This window comes from Arabidopsis thaliana, assembly GCF_000001735.4.
Source record: "Arabidopsis thaliana chromosome 1 sequence".
Classification (NCBI taxonomy): Eukaryota; Viridiplantae; Streptophyta; class Magnoliopsida; order Brassicales; family Brassicaceae; genus Arabidopsis; species Arabidopsis thaliana.
In genome coordinates this window covers 1,080,884-1,096,592 of record NC_003070.9, presented here as the reverse complement: position 1 = coordinate 1,096,592, position 15,709 = coordinate 1,080,884, and the positions used below count along the sequence as shown (strand labels likewise).

General features: G+C 38.8%; 2 protein-coding genes across 3 annotated transcripts; one reads left to right on the top strand and one right to left on the bottom strand.

The window, feature by feature from the left end:
• Positions 1 to 82: 82 nt before the first annotated feature.
• XIB (myosin XI B) lies at positions 83 to 10,423 on the bottom strand. Of its 2 annotated transcripts, NM_100297.3 has the most exons (38): positions 10,096 to 10,423; positions 9,351 to 9,479; positions 9,080 to 9,223; positions 8,791 to 8,936; positions 8,544 to 8,703; positions 8,284 to 8,342; positions 8,023 to 8,182; positions 7,780 to 7,929; positions 7,562 to 7,698; positions 7,326 to 7,472; positions 7,099 to 7,200; positions 6,624 to 6,681; positions 6,431 to 6,532; positions 6,150 to 6,187; positions 5,900 to 6,026; positions 5,611 to 5,778; positions 5,388 to 5,519; positions 5,180 to 5,289; positions 5,031 to 5,091; positions 4,760 to 4,937; positions 4,462 to 4,667; positions 4,172 to 4,291; positions 3,923 to 4,021; positions 3,605 to 3,817; positions 3,345 to 3,484; positions 3,143 to 3,257; positions 3,008 to 3,052; positions 2,851 to 2,901; positions 2,598 to 2,768; positions 2,129 to 2,281; positions 1,851 to 2,042; positions 1,564 to 1,692; positions 1,416 to 1,486; positions 1,150 to 1,246; positions 1,019 to 1,075; positions 872 to 928; positions 626 to 789; positions 83 to 558 (listed from the first exon to the last, which is right to left on the bottom strand). In NM_100297.3, exons 1-38 carry the CDS (start codon positions 10,096 to 10,098, stop codon positions 447 to 449), a joined length of 4,503 nt encoding a protein of 1,500 aa, NP_171912.2. In that variant the 5' UTR covers positions 10,099 to 10,423; the 3' UTR covers positions 83 to 446. The 2 variants fall into 2 exon arrangements, with proteins under 2 accessions (NP_171912.2, NP_001321769.1); NM_001331465.1 differs by having other exon boundaries at positions 872 to 1,075.
• A 1,738-nt stretch (positions 10,424 to 12,161) lies between these two features.
• AT1G04150 (C2 calcium/lipid-binding plant phosphoribosyltransferase family protein) lies at positions 12,162 to 15,569 on the top strand. The gene has a single exon (NM_100296.2). The coding sequence runs from the start codon at positions 12,347 to 12,349 to the stop codon at positions 15,383 to 15,385; it is 3,039 nt and encodes a 1,012-aa protein (NP_171911.1). The 5' UTR covers positions 12,162 to 12,346; the 3' UTR covers positions 15,386 to 15,569.
• The last annotated feature ends 140 nt before the right edge of the window (positions 15,570 to 15,709 follow it).

Genomic DNA, 15,709 nt, shown 5'->3' with positions numbered 1-15,709 from the left:
AGTCTTTGAATCTCGGCTGTTGAAGTCAGAAACGTTGGTTTTAAACCAATATCACCAGGTGTAATGGAGTTTGATTGAGTCCCAAATTTTTTAAAAAAAAATCACTGAAAAGAGTTGGGGCAAGTTTATAACAAATTAAGTAGATTAATTCTGTACAACAACAACAAAGGATCTTCATCGTGTAGAACTTGAGCCGTGAAAAAAAAAAACCAGATAATAATCTTGGGTCTAAAATGGAGAAAAAACTTTGAAATGGGGTCAAATAAATAAATGAATGAATTGGTGAGAGAGAAATCACAGAGGTTTTGCAAGAAAGAAACAACCCCACAAGAAGTAAAAATTTACACTTTTGTAATCTTCTTTCCTTTTGGTTCAAGAAGGCACCCCTCCCCCACTCAGACTAAAAAGAAACAGAGGAAGAGCTTTTTTAGAATCCGAGCTTCTCACTAGTGCAAGAATACGAATTCTGGGTTTTCCAGTAGCTCTTTGGCCGGTTTGACACTCGCAAAGTCTTTTTCGTGCATCGAATTCGAAATCTCGTCTATTGAGAAGGGAATGCTGCGAACAATAAACCGGTTTTAGTTTCTACTACTGATATTAATCTTTAAGAAATGATTCGAGTTACCTGGAATTATCATCCAACAAGAAGGAATTGCTGTCGGCATCGTTGGATTCTTCTGTCATGAGCGCACGCATGCTCGATATTACCTCTTGAGACACACTTCGGGTGTTATAGCAGTCGTCCCAGTATAATGTGCATATCCGGTAAAGTTGTTGGACACTAAGGATCTGTAATAAAGTGAAACAAGAAAGCCATTAAGTATGGAGTCTAGGCAAAAACGTGTTTCTAGAAACTAAGAAGGAGCTTTACCGGGCAAAGATCATGTACTATATCATCGTATGATACTCTGTACTTCTGGTGGATAACCTGATAAGTTACGAGAGGAGAAGTATTCGTTTTTGAAGATTCAAGAAACAAGAGTTCCACAAGTTAGTATTAAACAAGAGTAAAACATACCAGGAACCCAACAGCTTGTCTGATGTGTTTCAGTTCATCCCAAGATGGCCCAGCATACTGCAAAATCAAAGAATGATATAATGAGCCGAAAGAAACTTTTTCCGGAAGGAAAACGTGAGGTAGGAACTTACTTCATTGACTTGGCCGCACCACAATTCTAGCTCTGCAAGCCCAGACTTTACAAATTCTCCATTGCTGAATGTACAACACTCTTTACGCAGTAGAAGGCTATTGTAAGATGTTAAGGAAAAAACCAAGTAAGAAAACACTAGTGATCTTGGCTTATATCTTCCATAGGAATTTGAGAAATATCAACCATAGGAAGGTTTGTACTTTGACGAGTATCGATGATAAGGTGTGTAGAAACCATTAGATGTAATTCTCAAGTATTATTTACCTGTTAAATAGTTGCACATTGACGAACGAGAAAGTTTGAGTGTGTATCTTCTGGATGAGTACCAAAGGAACCTGTACACCATGAAACATATGAGAATTTGAGGATTTGAAAACAGAATAATGTCATGGAACTTTTACTATTTCCTTACATAATTATCTTTCAATATGGCAAGCAGCGAATTGAGACCATCAATAATGCTCTGCCAGTGAATAGCAGGAGAATCTTTTCCAAGAGATCTAGCAGATCTTTGTATCCCTCCTTTTGAAATTCTCGGTGCCTGAAGTTCAAAGTTTTGACAGAACAGGACTTGTTACAATAGTAAAACACATTTATTATCAAGGTGCAACGCAACAAGCGAGTGGTCACAGCATTAGGATACAACAACGTAAAGTCAGGACAAAAATATATAGCTGCAAAGAGAGAAGTCAATGAAACCTGAATGCACATAGATATTAAAGCTGAGAGCTCTTTCTTCAAGTTATCCCTAATCATCCCAAATATTTTCTCCACATATGCTGCAAGCTGTTGCTTGAAAAGCAGAGCCGGGTATTTTGCCTCCACTGGGCGGATCACCGCAAGAGCAGCAGCTTCAGCCGCAGCAGCAAGGTTTGGTGATGAGCGGAAGCTCTGGTTAAACAATAAGGGAAAGGATAGTTAAGATTCAAAGTAAAAGATCCGTCAAAAAGCCCTACTAACACAGAAAGTTAAAATACCAAGGCCATTCTTCCAAACAAGGAAGTTGTTATGGGTGGCTTCTTGCTTGCCGTTGCTCCGGCGCCAGCAGGTTTAAGACTTTTTTGAAGTAAAAACAGTAGTGCCGATGTGTTTGTCAACCAATACGCCAAATGACCATTGTCATCTTCATTCTGAAAAGAAAAAAATTTCAGTAGAGCAGCAATTGTTACTTCCAAATGATAAGACAAACAAAAAAAAGGCTTATACTCCTCTCCACTAGATGATTAGTGTATGATAAAAGGATATAAGAGAACATACAACATATAGTGTCAAATTAGAAAGCAACGGCTAGTTGAATCCTATCTCAAGCAGGTGACATAATAAGTTATGCAAATAAGTCTTTCCATGCCCTAGGAATTAACAGCCATTTTACAAGACATACATAAGAATCCTCATTTTGGGACATATCAGTATCTTCATAATGGCACAAAATGCACCCCAATTTACCTCAATCGCGGAACCAATCATCTCAATAAGACGATCAAACGCACTAGTCTTCTCTGATTCAAAGCACTTCCAGTGAAGAAGACACTTGTATATTGTAAATGCAGCAATAGGTTTCCCATTACTGAAACCAATGTTTTCCTTAACACAGTCGATGAGAGTATCAACATTCTCCTGCACCGGCAGAGAAAATCAGATTAACAGAGTTACTTGTTAAAACTGTTTGCATATATAGTATAAAGTGATTGGCCAGTACAAGTTGACGTTCTGCAGCAGATTTCCCAGCATTTCCATTGACCTCAACTTCCTGAAAAAGTATACTTCTCAGATGAACAAACCAACAGAAAATGCAAAAGAAAAGGATATGAGAAATCCAAGAGATCAAGATAGTAGTTTTGGAAGAGCTACCCTACATTGAACTGGTTTTCCAAGTTTGTACGGTGGCCATTTTCCAGATTCTGCAAACAGGACCAAAAAGTTTAACATCAAGCACAAGTAGAAGGTAACACAAAAGACCATATGTTTCAGTATCTTAGAAACAATTCTACCTTAATAGTTGCAGTTGGAGGATGCCCTGCTACAGATTTCACAGGAGTGTTTAAGATTGTTTGCTGAAGCATAATTTGTTTCTCAGTTTCCATGTCTGAAATCTTCTCTTCAAGCCTGCAAATGAAACATCAGCTTATTGTCTGAACAAGATAAGTAATATATTACTGCCACTGCTAATAGATAGAGTCATGCAAACAGTACCTCTGCATCGCAGTCTTCAACTTCGCTACTTTAGATTCTGCCGCCAACGCTTGCTTTAGTCTATCCTGACTAATCCTGGCTGTTTCATGAAGTTCTTTTGCTGTCTCATCTATCTTTATCTCAAGAGAACTCACCATCCCCTGCATAAGATAAACAATAAAGAGGCACCTTTTAAGCATAGTTTTTCATTCGGTGGAAGATTCTGTAAACAGTATTAACCATTAACTATGGCAAGCTACAGATCCAAAATCGAGACCCACCTTCAACTTTTCATTTTCATTTGTGAGTTTCTCCATTAATTCCTGGTCAACTACAGGAACCTCCTTAATAATAGGGAGCACCTCGGAAACTGTCTTGGCAGCTTCACGCTCTTTAATGAGTAATGCCTCGGTTTCTTTGAACTTATTTTGTATTTCCTCTAAAGAAGACTCATATTTTGCATTTTCTTGCTTTTTGGCCTCTTCCAGGTCAGTCTGCAGCGTTGAGAAATGAAGAGAGGGTAGTTTAGCAATTTTGATTACGTGCAGGAAACCCACAGGAAATCAGAGGTCAATTTGACGAGGAAAGAGAAAACTCACCCTCATTCGTTTTTCTAACTGTAATCTCCATGTCAGTTCCTCAACTTGCTTCTCTAGCTTGTTTTTGGCTTCTTGAAGAGCTCCTGTTTCTCGAGCAGCCTGTGTTAAATGAATAACAGAAATTGTGTTAGTTTTCATGCAAAACAATATCTTAAGAAGTCAACTTCAGAAAATAGTTGATTTTAACCAAGTAGTAAGATGATCAGACAAAAGAAGCAAAACAAAACGAAGAAAGAAACCACATCTCACCATCTTAAGATTTTTGAGTTCTTTCCGCGCAACTTTTCCTCTCCATGCACATTGTGTCGTGATGGCTGCTTTCTTTAGTTTTCGGTAATGCAGCCGAGCCAAGTATACGCGACACCGGGTCTGTAATGTAAATGGGTTGTCACGATTAGAACGCCACACAGAGAAAAACTACTATTCATGTTGTTATTCGACTGTTTTCTTGGTAGTATGCAGTCTAATGATGAATAGTAGTGGTCCATGAGCAGTCAAACTTGACAGCACCATACTTCATTAATTTTACAACATCATACCTGGATTATGGTTGCAGCTTTAGTCTGCCTTCTGAGACACAATTCCTTTCGGGAAACCATACCACGCATACCCGCTTGAATTAAAATAGTAGCAGAAAATAGCTCAGTGTAAGCTTTCCTGGCCAGAAACTTACGCAAGTCTCTCTGGATTTTCAAAGCAGCAGCTTCCCTGCGCATGCCTTCGTATATACTTCTAGCAAGATAACCTGAAAAAAGAGTGACCCATAAGTTTGCAAGTTAGTTTGAGAAGTAAAGTAAAAAACCAAGACAAACAATAAGAAGATGACAATCTAAATACCTCTACAAACTGCTTGGATTTGTGTAGCAGAAATACGCAGTTGGATAAAAGTTTTCTGCGCAAGATATGATCGCACTTTTCTTTGGATAATGCTCGCCGATCTTCCCAAGATTTCAGTTCTTCTAGTATCCAAGTCTGCCATTTGTCCAGCCCTAAGAAAAACCTTTGATTTACCAATCTACAAAAGAAAACGTTTCCAATCTCAGGTAACTCATCATAGAAGCAGACTGAAGAAACTGACAAACAATATTCTGCTAATTAAAGAAATTACCTGATATCCTTCAAGTCCCGCCTTATCAAGAAGCTTCTTGCAGGCAGCTGGCTCATTAGAACTAGTAAAAAGAAAAGAGGAGTCAGCAAGACAAGTCATTGAAAATAACCTCGCATTGAAGGCTATCCGATGAGGAAGAGACATCTTACTTCTTGTCCAACACTTGTGGAGCAATGATACCAAATCTGTTCAAGAACTCGTCAAAGTGCTTCCTAGTAGGATAACCAGCACAACTAATCCGGATTGCCTCCATCACTCCCTGAGGTCAGAAAAACACCCAAAATACAATCAATCTTGGGGATTTAATAATTTTTAGGAGAAGCTTGATATATAACCGAAAAGAGATGTCATTCGCACCCCGCAACGCAATTGCTGTAGAACGTTTTGGTTCTCAAAGATTCCAGGCTTCAGAAGATTATTAGGCTTTATACATCTGATATAATGTGGCTCCGTTGTATTGAGAATCTCAAGCAATGATACCAATTGTTGCTGCAAAAAAGCATAAATATGAAATCAGTAACATTAAGAAATAAAGATTAAAACATGCTAAGATGAAAGTGGAGACCAAAATCAGACTCACCTTGAAACGGGTACCTATAGAGGAGAATTTTGATTGTTTGGAATCGTCAGATACTGGTGGGAACAAATTTGCAACAAATGAACATGTAGAAGCATTTAACAACGCTTGATGCTCAGCAATAACATAATCCTTGTTCTTGTCTAGAAAAAGTTCAGTCTGATACGTGACCTGGAACAATACACTCAAGGTTGTTAAACGAGATATTTACAAACCAATTATTGACTTTCTTGTATATCTTTTCAAAATCATTTTAACCAATGAACGCAGCAGATAAGCAAAAGATGCTCACATCACCAGCATAATGACAAATAGTGAAGTCGCTACGAGCCAATTTCGGCTTGGTAAAGCGCTTGTGGTTTTTGTATGTCTGGTATAGTTTCTGAGCAAATGTCTCGTGTGTTGATCTAGGAAACATGCTGCAAAACGAAATCATCACGTCAGCTACATTTCTCTTAAAACAAATATAAAAATATTGGAAAAGTAAATTATAAGCAGAACAAAGCATGGATTAAGCATCTAATATTGGGTTTCAAACTCACCAAGCTTCATCTAGAAGAGCAATAATACCTCCGGGTTTCTGAAAAAAAAAACACAAGCAAGGATTAGCAATTAATGAATTGAGAGTCATAACATACAATATTAATGACATTAACAACATCGATAGCAATCAAAACTAAGGTTAAAAAAAGCATCACTAATAAAAATCTAAGAGAACAATTTGGGATGGCTTAGAAGCTTTAGGAGCATCCTAAAACATGTTAGTTGCCACATTCAAAGATCACTGTGCATGAACGAAAATATAGAGATAATCACAGATAACCTTTTCTATTAAGTCTAAAATATCTTGATTGTCAACAAACTCAATATAGCTCCAGTTGATCTCCTCTTTTTTATACTCCTCTTGCTCCATTTTAAAGACGTGCTGCATAGTACGATGTTACACAAGTTAGAAAAACTGCATAAATGCAAAAGGCCAAAATTGAAAAAAATGAAAGAGCTTATTTGATCAAAACCTGATTAAAGTGCTGCTGAAGTTTCTCATTAGTCAAATTGATGCAAAATTGCTCAAAACTGCAAAACAATACTTGCAACAGTAAGCAGTGGGACAATAAACAACGACAATCTAGGATCCAACGTGGTCATAAGTTCTTTGACGGTCACACAGTCAATACTTTCCCTACAGATATGTTTCATCAGTATAATTCATTTATCTAATAGTAGTCCCTTTCGAATCACGTTGAGCAGGGTAGAGTCACAAGCTCAAACAACAATAGGAATTAGAAAAATCTCAACCGTCCATGTTAGAAACATCACTGCCTTGACGATGAAATGGATCAGACCAATATAGAACACTATGTACAAGCAACGACATGAGACAAGTTTAAATTTCCGTATTTATGTTAAACAACCAGAATTCCAATGTAGACCTGTTATTGTTACGAAACACATCTATGCAATCTTAAAACAACAGGCATACCGGTTAAGCACCTGTTTGTCTTGAAACTCTCGAATCCATATATATCCAGAACACCAATCAAGTACTTTGAATCAGGATCTTGACCAATTGAAGTATTAATCTTCTCAACGAGCCTGCATAGACAGAAAAATAATTAGTATAAAACAGTTCTGTCTAAATACAATTCAAACTTATTTCTTCAAATGAAGAGAATTAGCTACTGAGAATGTCTTCGTCAGTTGAGAACAGAGAAACTCACCAGTCAAACAACCTTGAGTACATGACTTTTGCCAAAGCATCTCGGCTAAGAAGAGCGGCTTCTGGATCGAGAGTTTTTGTGATTGTTTCATCCCGGGTTGCCATGATACGCTTGCATAGAGAATCCTCAAGTGACTTTTCATTACACCTGCAGCAAAAGAATATGCTAGTAAGGATCCCCACTTCAGTCACATACAGAAGCAACCCACTTCAGTCTATATAAGTCAAGCCATTTACATGAGAAGCTCGGCGGCAGTTTTTAAATGAAACCAAGATTTTTCATCTCTGGGAATTGATGAATCAATCTCTGTCCCTTTAGCAAATTCAATATTCCCAAGATGCAGAATGGAAGCCACAACACGGAAAATTGCATCCTAAAGGCATGCCGGAAATGTTAAGAAGTTGGTGATCAAGATAACATATCAGGTTTTGCTATGTTTAACAGATGGAGGTACCTGCTCTTCGGAACTGATCCCGACGACATCCATAGCCTTTTTTGTTGCATGATATTCCTCCGCATCATTCATAGCATCCAATTGTATACACTTAGACTGATTGAGATAGTGGTATATCTTAGGATCACCAAGCTTAAACTTCTTAGCATCCTGAAAGTAGAAATAAGTATACATTTTAGTACGCTGAGAATCAGCAGCTACTTCACTGGTCATTTTAAAAGTTAATTTTGATCTAAAACTTACTTCTTCTGGTGCAGCACAAAGCATGTAGAAACAATGATAGTTTCTTTCGGGATCGGACACCTGGCAAACACGTGATCTTTCCAACAAATAAGTTCTTATAGCAGCTCCAGATATCCTCCCCGATTGGTCAAATTGAATCTCCACGAACTTACCAAATCGACTATAAAATACACAAAGAAATAATTTCAAACCTTTCACACACAAAAAAAACTTAAATATAATTGAAAGAATGCGAAGCACAGTACAAGGAAACCTCCTTACCTGGAATTATTGTTCTTAACAGTCTTTGCATTTCCAAATGCTTCTAAAACAGGATTCGACTGTATGAAACGTAAATATAAGAAGTAATAAGAAACAGATCAACGCAATAAGCCAATCTAGGCCACTGGAATTCTGAAGTTTTGGTATTATTATTTACTCCAGTTTCTAATGCAAAATTAACTCTGAGTCTGTGATAAGACAAAGATCTGACCATTCTTTATATATACAAAAAAAAAAGACATGTGTAACTATTCTTTCACCTCTAACACTTTCTGCTCGACAGTCCTTCCTTCGGTAGCAGCACCTCGCCCTCCCATGAAGGCAAGATATCTCATAAGCAACTTTGTGCTTTCAGTTTTACCAGCACCACTTTCACCGCTAACCAAGATAGACTGACTAACTCCTTCATTAACCATCTGTCTGCAATAGAATACACCAAGCAAACAGTCCAACTACATTAATAATAACATCGGAAAGCAATTATTCGAAGAGTCTGCGCTAAATTACCTATATGCAGCATCTGCAACGGCAAAAGGATGTGGACTCAGCTCACCGAGGGAAGCACCTTTATATTGAGTCATCATATGGCTACTATATAGATGCGGAAGTCTTCTAAACGGGTTAACAGCAATCAGTATGCTTCCCGTATATGTCTGAAAGTAAAACGAGGATTCAGTCTTACAACAAATCGTAAATAACACGGAGATGCAATAGCTTCTCGCTTGTGCTTGGTACACATATACAGTACATGTGTTTCTACCCACACAAGAAGATAAATCTCAGTGAAGTTACTCACATAAATCTCATTTATATCATATCTTGATTGCAAATTCTGAAGGACTCCAGGTTCATGTAAATAAGCCAGCCTTGTCATATCTTCCACCCCAGATGCGGGCGCTTCAACATCTTTTGGATAAATATTGGAATCTTTAACAACGACCTGTGGTTTCCAAAGAAAAAAAAAAGGTTTTCGTAAAAGCTTCTCGTGCTTCCAAAGTCAAACACAGATTGCAGAGGAACAACTGGCAAGCCTTTCAAGTGAAATAGCAGGATAATAGAGCACATACTTGTTTTCCTGAAGCGCAGAGAACTTTGATCTGGTCACCGTTGATCTCTACAACTTCACCATCTAACCATGCTTCATCGGGGTCCTCCACCCACACATGGGACCCAACTGCAGGGTTGAAGGTAGCAACCTGCAGGAAAGAAAGGGTGTCAAAAGGAAATAAAATCTCCAGACCAGAAATGCAAACAAGAACTGGTTAAGCTATTTCACTTCGTTTTAACAGTTGTAAACATGATGTTAGAAAGCAGAACGTAGCCTCACGCTCAAATAACATTACAACAAACTCAAAGCTTCGAAGATTGCATCTCCTAATGTGCAATCAAGAAACTTGCATTTAGGTTCAAATAGCATATAGAATTTCGGCTTTTAAGGTAATTTGAAACCGTAGCAATGTACCTACACGTCTCTGTAACCACTAGTAGCTAAATAGAGAATCAGACAAGTTATAGGACTAAGCACCAAACTCTATCAGACACGTCTGAATTGAAGTCAAATCTCTGTCGTACAGGGACTCAACGATGCCATGACTCGAAACAGCTCAAAGATTGAAAAAAAAAATCACAATCGCCAAACTCAAAACTCATCATCAATGACTCAATTACAAAACTCAGATTCAATCAAAAACGACATCACACGAGGAAATAAATCAAAACATAAACCCTATCCATCATCATAAAACGAAACGAATTTAAATGCAATCACGAAAAAAAAAACATGAAAAACCCATGAATGAAAGAAACCTTTACCATTATTGTTTAACGAATAAGAAACTCAATGTTATTTTGCTTATTCTCTGGATCTAGCTGAAATCAGAGCAACATTGAACTTCTTCTTTGTAACTAAGCCTTCCAATACACCGACAAATACACCGACAATGCGTATACGAGAATGCTTCAAGAAACCAGATTCAATGCCCAGAAAAATAAAGGGAATTAGCAAAACCGAAACGCGTTGATTCTTCTGATTGTTGTAATGTCGCAAACTTTCTCAGATTATAAAAAAAAGTTTCGTTTTATTTTGGCTTTCGTGCTTCCCTCTTCCCTTACCTCCCCCACCTTTGGGATTTGTTTTTGGAGAAAATATTTACTTTAATTAAAATGACAGCATCATAAGTAGACGTTGAATTATGACAATTACATCCCCAAATTACCCCTGTCTTTTCTTTGTTATTACGAGCTTGTATTTCGGACGCGGAAAAACTAATTTTGTCCGATTTCTTACATAACAAAAAAAATCAATTATCTAATTATTTGTTCTTTTTAAAATCAGTAGTAATAATATACAACTCATATAACAGTTTTTTTGTTTTTTTTAGTGAGACATGTTGATTGATTTTTTTGATACAACAGGTGCTCATTATATGTAAAATCACAATTCTTTAATTTAAAACATATAGTATCCAGATTCCCTCGCAGACAATCATCAACTATCATCCCCATGTAGCATATGACTTAGTAAGGTTCCCTCGCAGACAATAATATATGGGCCCCTTTTATCAGTGTTGAGTTTTTCTTTTGTCACAATATATTGGGCTTTAACGTCAAGTCCATATACGGTCACTTTAACTTGGGATGAAACTTTTTATCTAACTAGAATCCTATCGTTTTTGTGGAACAAAATATAATATACGTTGCCCGAGACAAACTAAAGAATATTTATGTGCGTTTAGCTCGTACGGTTAGAAAATAAAAGGTAAATCGTGTAGTGTTGGTAAGTAAAACTTAAACATCGTGATTCAACATGACAGTTGTTTACGTATTTTGAATTTTTGAGTTGTGTGATGAGAGCCAGAGGTCTCACAAGGCACAAGTGGGATTTACGAGGACTATGAACTGGATGCCACGCGGCAGTCATTACAAGGACGAAGTTTGTATTATTATTATTGTTTTGATTTTGTTATTTAACACTGGCATGCACAAAGTCTGCAGAACAAAATTAAAGAAAAAAAGAAAATTAAAGAAAGAAGCAAGACATACAACCCATGAAACCAAAAATGAAAATACAAGTGTAACAAATGAAATAAATGCCGATATATTATTGGTTTTTTGGGAACTCTAAAAAAGCAAGAAGAACGTTATGTACACAAGGACAAGGACAGACCTGCAAACTCAAGTCCAAAACCTTTTCTAAGCTCTGCTCGTGGAAAGCAAAGGGAGTATTAATTTACTCACTAATCACTACATCAGTACATTGTAATATTTTTATTGGGGAAAAATAAAATCTATGGTTTATAATTACAAATTTTTATAAAAATCCCCACTTATCCTGAAAACTAAAGCTAAAGAATATCAAAATACAAGAATTACTAATATTATAGTACAATAAATGTTTTCTGAGGTCTGACGAATACTCTTTTGAGACAAAATTGTTGTTCTATAGACCTTTGAGGTTTGACCCGCCACGAAGGTTGAGCCTGTTCTTTTCATTATTCCTCACGCGTTAGTCTAAGCGCGCGTGAATACCACGTTTATAGATGTCTCTTTCGTTTTTAATTGTACAGAGGAAATAAAATGGGTCCTACTGGATCAGGAGGAAAGCAAAAAGCAGACGGTAAGTACAGAGCAGAGCCATTCCATTGGTTGAGACACGTTGTTAAATCCACGCGCGACCAGGTGCGTGAAGCTCGAGGCTGTTATGTCCCTTTCTCCGAAGTTCCCTTCCTTTATGTTCTCTTCTATTTATTGAAAAGCTATCGTTCGTATATTTTTTTTTGTTGTTGCTAATTTACAAACTCAACCTATTATTCATTATTCAAAACTGTCATGATAAAAAAATCTTTTAAAAGTTAAAATTGAGAAATATCTGAGACGTAGTTTAATATTGTAAGAAAATACAAAATCCAGATTCTCTCCTTGGCACGCCCTCTCTTGTTAATGTCTGCTGCATACACAAAGACTCTATAACTCTATCTTTCTCTCTCTAGTCACTGTCTTTTCACTTGTCTTGTGCTTTTAATCTTCTCCATTGGTGTTGTTATCTCTTTGTTTCTAACCGGTAATGACTGAAGCTAAAACCGGCACTGGCAATGAGAGGCTCGTGGTGGAGATAGTAGGGGCCCACAATCTCATGCCAAAAGATGGCGAAGATTCTTCGTCACCTTTTGTGGAAGTGCAGTTCGAGAACCAACGTCTCCGGACTAAGGTCAAACCCAAAGACTTGAACCCAATCTGGAACGAGAAGCTCGTCTTCCACGTTATTGACGTCAACGACCTCAGACACAAAGCCCTAGAAATCAACGTATACAACGAGAAGCGTTCTTCTAACAGTAGAAACTTCTTGGGAAAGGTTAGGGTTTTGGGTTCCAGCGTTGGAAGAGAAGGAGAGTCAGTCGTTCAGCTCTACACTCTTGAAAAGAGAAGCCTTTTCTCTTCCGTGCGTGGAGAAATCAGCGTCAAACACTACATGACCACAACGGCGGAGAACGGTGAGAATGTCCGTCGGGTTAACAGGTCGGGTGGTTCAAAGAAAAGCAAAAAAGTACAGAACGTGAGCTCTTCCATGGCGATTCAACAACAGCAGCAACAACAACAGCAACAAATTTCTCTTCACAATCACAACAGAGGAAATCAACAACAAAGTCAGCAGAACGGTCAAGGACAGAGGATGCTACCGTTTTATCCACACCAAAGTGAGATAAAGCCTCTCGTGATAACCGCTCTTCCCAGTCCAATGCCCGGACCCGGACCCAGACCCATCGTTTACTCTAACGGGTCGAGTGAGTTTTCGCTTAAAGAGACAAAGCCATGTCTTGGAGGAACAAGTAATGGTCTTGGCGGTTTGAGTAGTCACAAGGACAAAACAAGCTCCACTTATGATCTAGTTGAGCAAATGCAGTACCTTTATGTTAATATCGTGAAAGCTAAGGACTTGTCGGTATTAGGCGAAGTCGTGTCGGAAGTGAAATTGGGTAATTACAGGGGAGTTACTAAAAAGGTGAGTTCAAATTCCAGTAATCCAGAGTGGAATCAAGTATTTGTCTTTTCCAAAGAAAGAATTCAATCATCCGTAGTTGAGCTTTTCGTTAAAGAAGGTAATAAAGATGAGTATACGGGTAGAGTCTTGTTTGATTTAAGCGAGATCCCAACCCGCGTTCCTCCGGATAGTCCGTTAGCTCCGCAATGGTACAAGATAGAGAATAGAAACGGCGGTAGAGGTAATGGAGAGCTTATGGTTTCGGTGTGGTTCGGGACTCAAGCTGATGAGGCTTTTGCGGAGGCGTGGCATTCAAAGGCTGGAAATGTTCACATCGAGGAACTCTCATCGATCAAATCAAAGGTTTACTTGTCTCCTAAGCTATGGTATCTTAGGATATCAGTGATTGAGGCTCAAGATGTTGCAATTATGGACAAGGGATCAAGTCTCATGAGGTTTCCAGAGCTTTCGGCGAAGCTTCAAGTAGGGAGTCAGATACTGAGAACTGCAATCGCATCTGCAATCCCCACAAAGAGCTTTTCAAATCCTTATTGGAATGAGGATTTGATGTTTGTAGTTGCAGAGCCGTTTGAGGATTGCGTTACAGTTGTTGTAGAGGATCGTCTTAATGGTGGTGCAATAGGAGGACAAAACGATGTGGCTGTTGGGAGGGTTCAGATTCCGATTTCCGCTGTTGAAAGACGAACAGGAGATACACTGGTTGGTTCAAGATGGTTTAGCCTAGATAACGGCAACAATAACAACCGGTTTGGTTCTAGGATTCATCTTAGATTGTCATTAGACGGTGGCTACCATGTTTTGGATGAGGCAACAATGTATAACAGTGATGTTAGACCGACTGCGAAAGAGCTTTGGAAACCGCAAGTAGGGCTTTTAGAGATTGGGATTCTTAGTGCAACTGGTTTGATGCCTATGAAGGTTAGGGACGGGAAATGCGGTGGAATCGCGGACTCGTACTGCGTGGCTAAGTATGGGCCTAAATGGGTCAGAACAAGAACTGTTGTGGACAGTCTTTGTCCTAAGTGGAACGAGCAGTACACTTGGGAAGTGTATGACCCGTGCACAGTTGTTACCGTCGGTGTATTCGATAATGCACGTGTTAATGAAAATAACAACTCGCGGGATGTGCGGATTGGAAAGGTTAGGATTAGGTTGTCTACGCTAGAGACAGGACGGGTTTACACGCATTCGTATCCATTGATTGTGTTGCATCCCTCTGGAGTAAAGAAAACAGGTGAGCTTCATTTAGCGGTTAGATTATCTTGCGGTAACGCTGTTAACATGCTTCATATGTATGCGTTACCATTGCTTCCAAAGATGCATTATACTCAGCCGTTAGGCGTCCATATGCTTGAACGTTTGCGGTATCAAACGCTAAACGCGGTTGCGGCCAGGCTGAGTAGAGCTGAGCCACCATTGGGTCGTGAGGTTGTGGAATATATGCTAGATCATGATTTCCATGTTTGGAGTATGAGAAGGAGCAAAGCTAATTTTTTCCGACTGGTTAACGTGATTTCCGGTTTGGTCGCGGTTGCTAAGTTGGTTGAAGTTATGAGAAGTTGGAGTAAACCGGTTTACTCGACGGTTTTTGTTTTGGCTTTCTTGTTTATGGTTCTGTTTCCGGAGCTTCTATTGCCGTGTTTGCTTCTTTACACGGCTGCGGTTGGCGTTTGGCGTTTCAGGCGGCGGTCTAGATATCCACCGCACATGGACGCGCGTATCTCTCACGCAGAAACTGTGTTTCCCGATGAACTTGATGAAGAGTTTGACACATTTCCGACAAGCAGAGGATTTGATGTTGTGAGAATGAGATACGATCGAGTTAGGAGCATCGCCGGGAGGGTTCAGACAGTGGTTGGTGACATGGCAAGTCAGGGAGAGAGGGTACAAGCTTTGCTAAGCTGGCGTGATCCACGTGCTACGTTTCTCTTCTTGATGTTCTGTTTATTGGCGGCAGTTGGATTTTACACTGTGCCGGTTAAGTTGACAGTAGCTATTTCCGGTTTGTATTATCTGAGACCTCCTCGGTTTAGGAGGAAACTTCCGTCGCGAGGGCTTAGCTTCTTTAGACGGTTGCCGTCTAGAGCCGATAGCTTGCTCTAGAACATGTCAAGAGTGTATTTAACTATTTATCGTCTTCTTAGATTACTAGGGACTTTAGTTTTTGGTACGATTTATTGGTTGTATGTATTTATTATGTTTTCGGTTAGGTTAACAACCGGTGTTTGAACACATGAATGAAAGACCGAACCGGTTAAGGCATTGTACCGAACCTGTTGTGTTAATGATTAGGATGCTTTGCTGTTCATTACAAAAGTTTGCTAACTGCTTGTAGTTTTTTCGTTTTTGGTCCCCGCGTGATGAACTTGTTAAGTGTGTAAAACAAATTACACATAAGACATAACTCAATTAATATACCCCTACTGA

Excerpts from the sequence above, each read along its gene's own strand:
- XIB (NM_100297.3), bottom strand. Across the intron at positions 3,053-3,142 it reads CTCCAACTGCAACTATTAAG|AATCTGGAAAATGGCCACCG; the intron begins GTAGAATTGTTT and ends TCCTGTTTGCAG. Across the intron at positions 2,043-2,128 it reads TGTTTGGAAGAATGGCCTTG|AGCTTCCGCTCATCACCAAA; the intron begins GTATTTTAACTT and ends TTGTTTAACCAG.
- AT1G04150 (NM_100296.2), top strand. The coding sequence starts at position 12,347 with ATGACTGAAGCTAAAACCGGCACTGGCAATGAGAGGCTCGTGGTGGAG.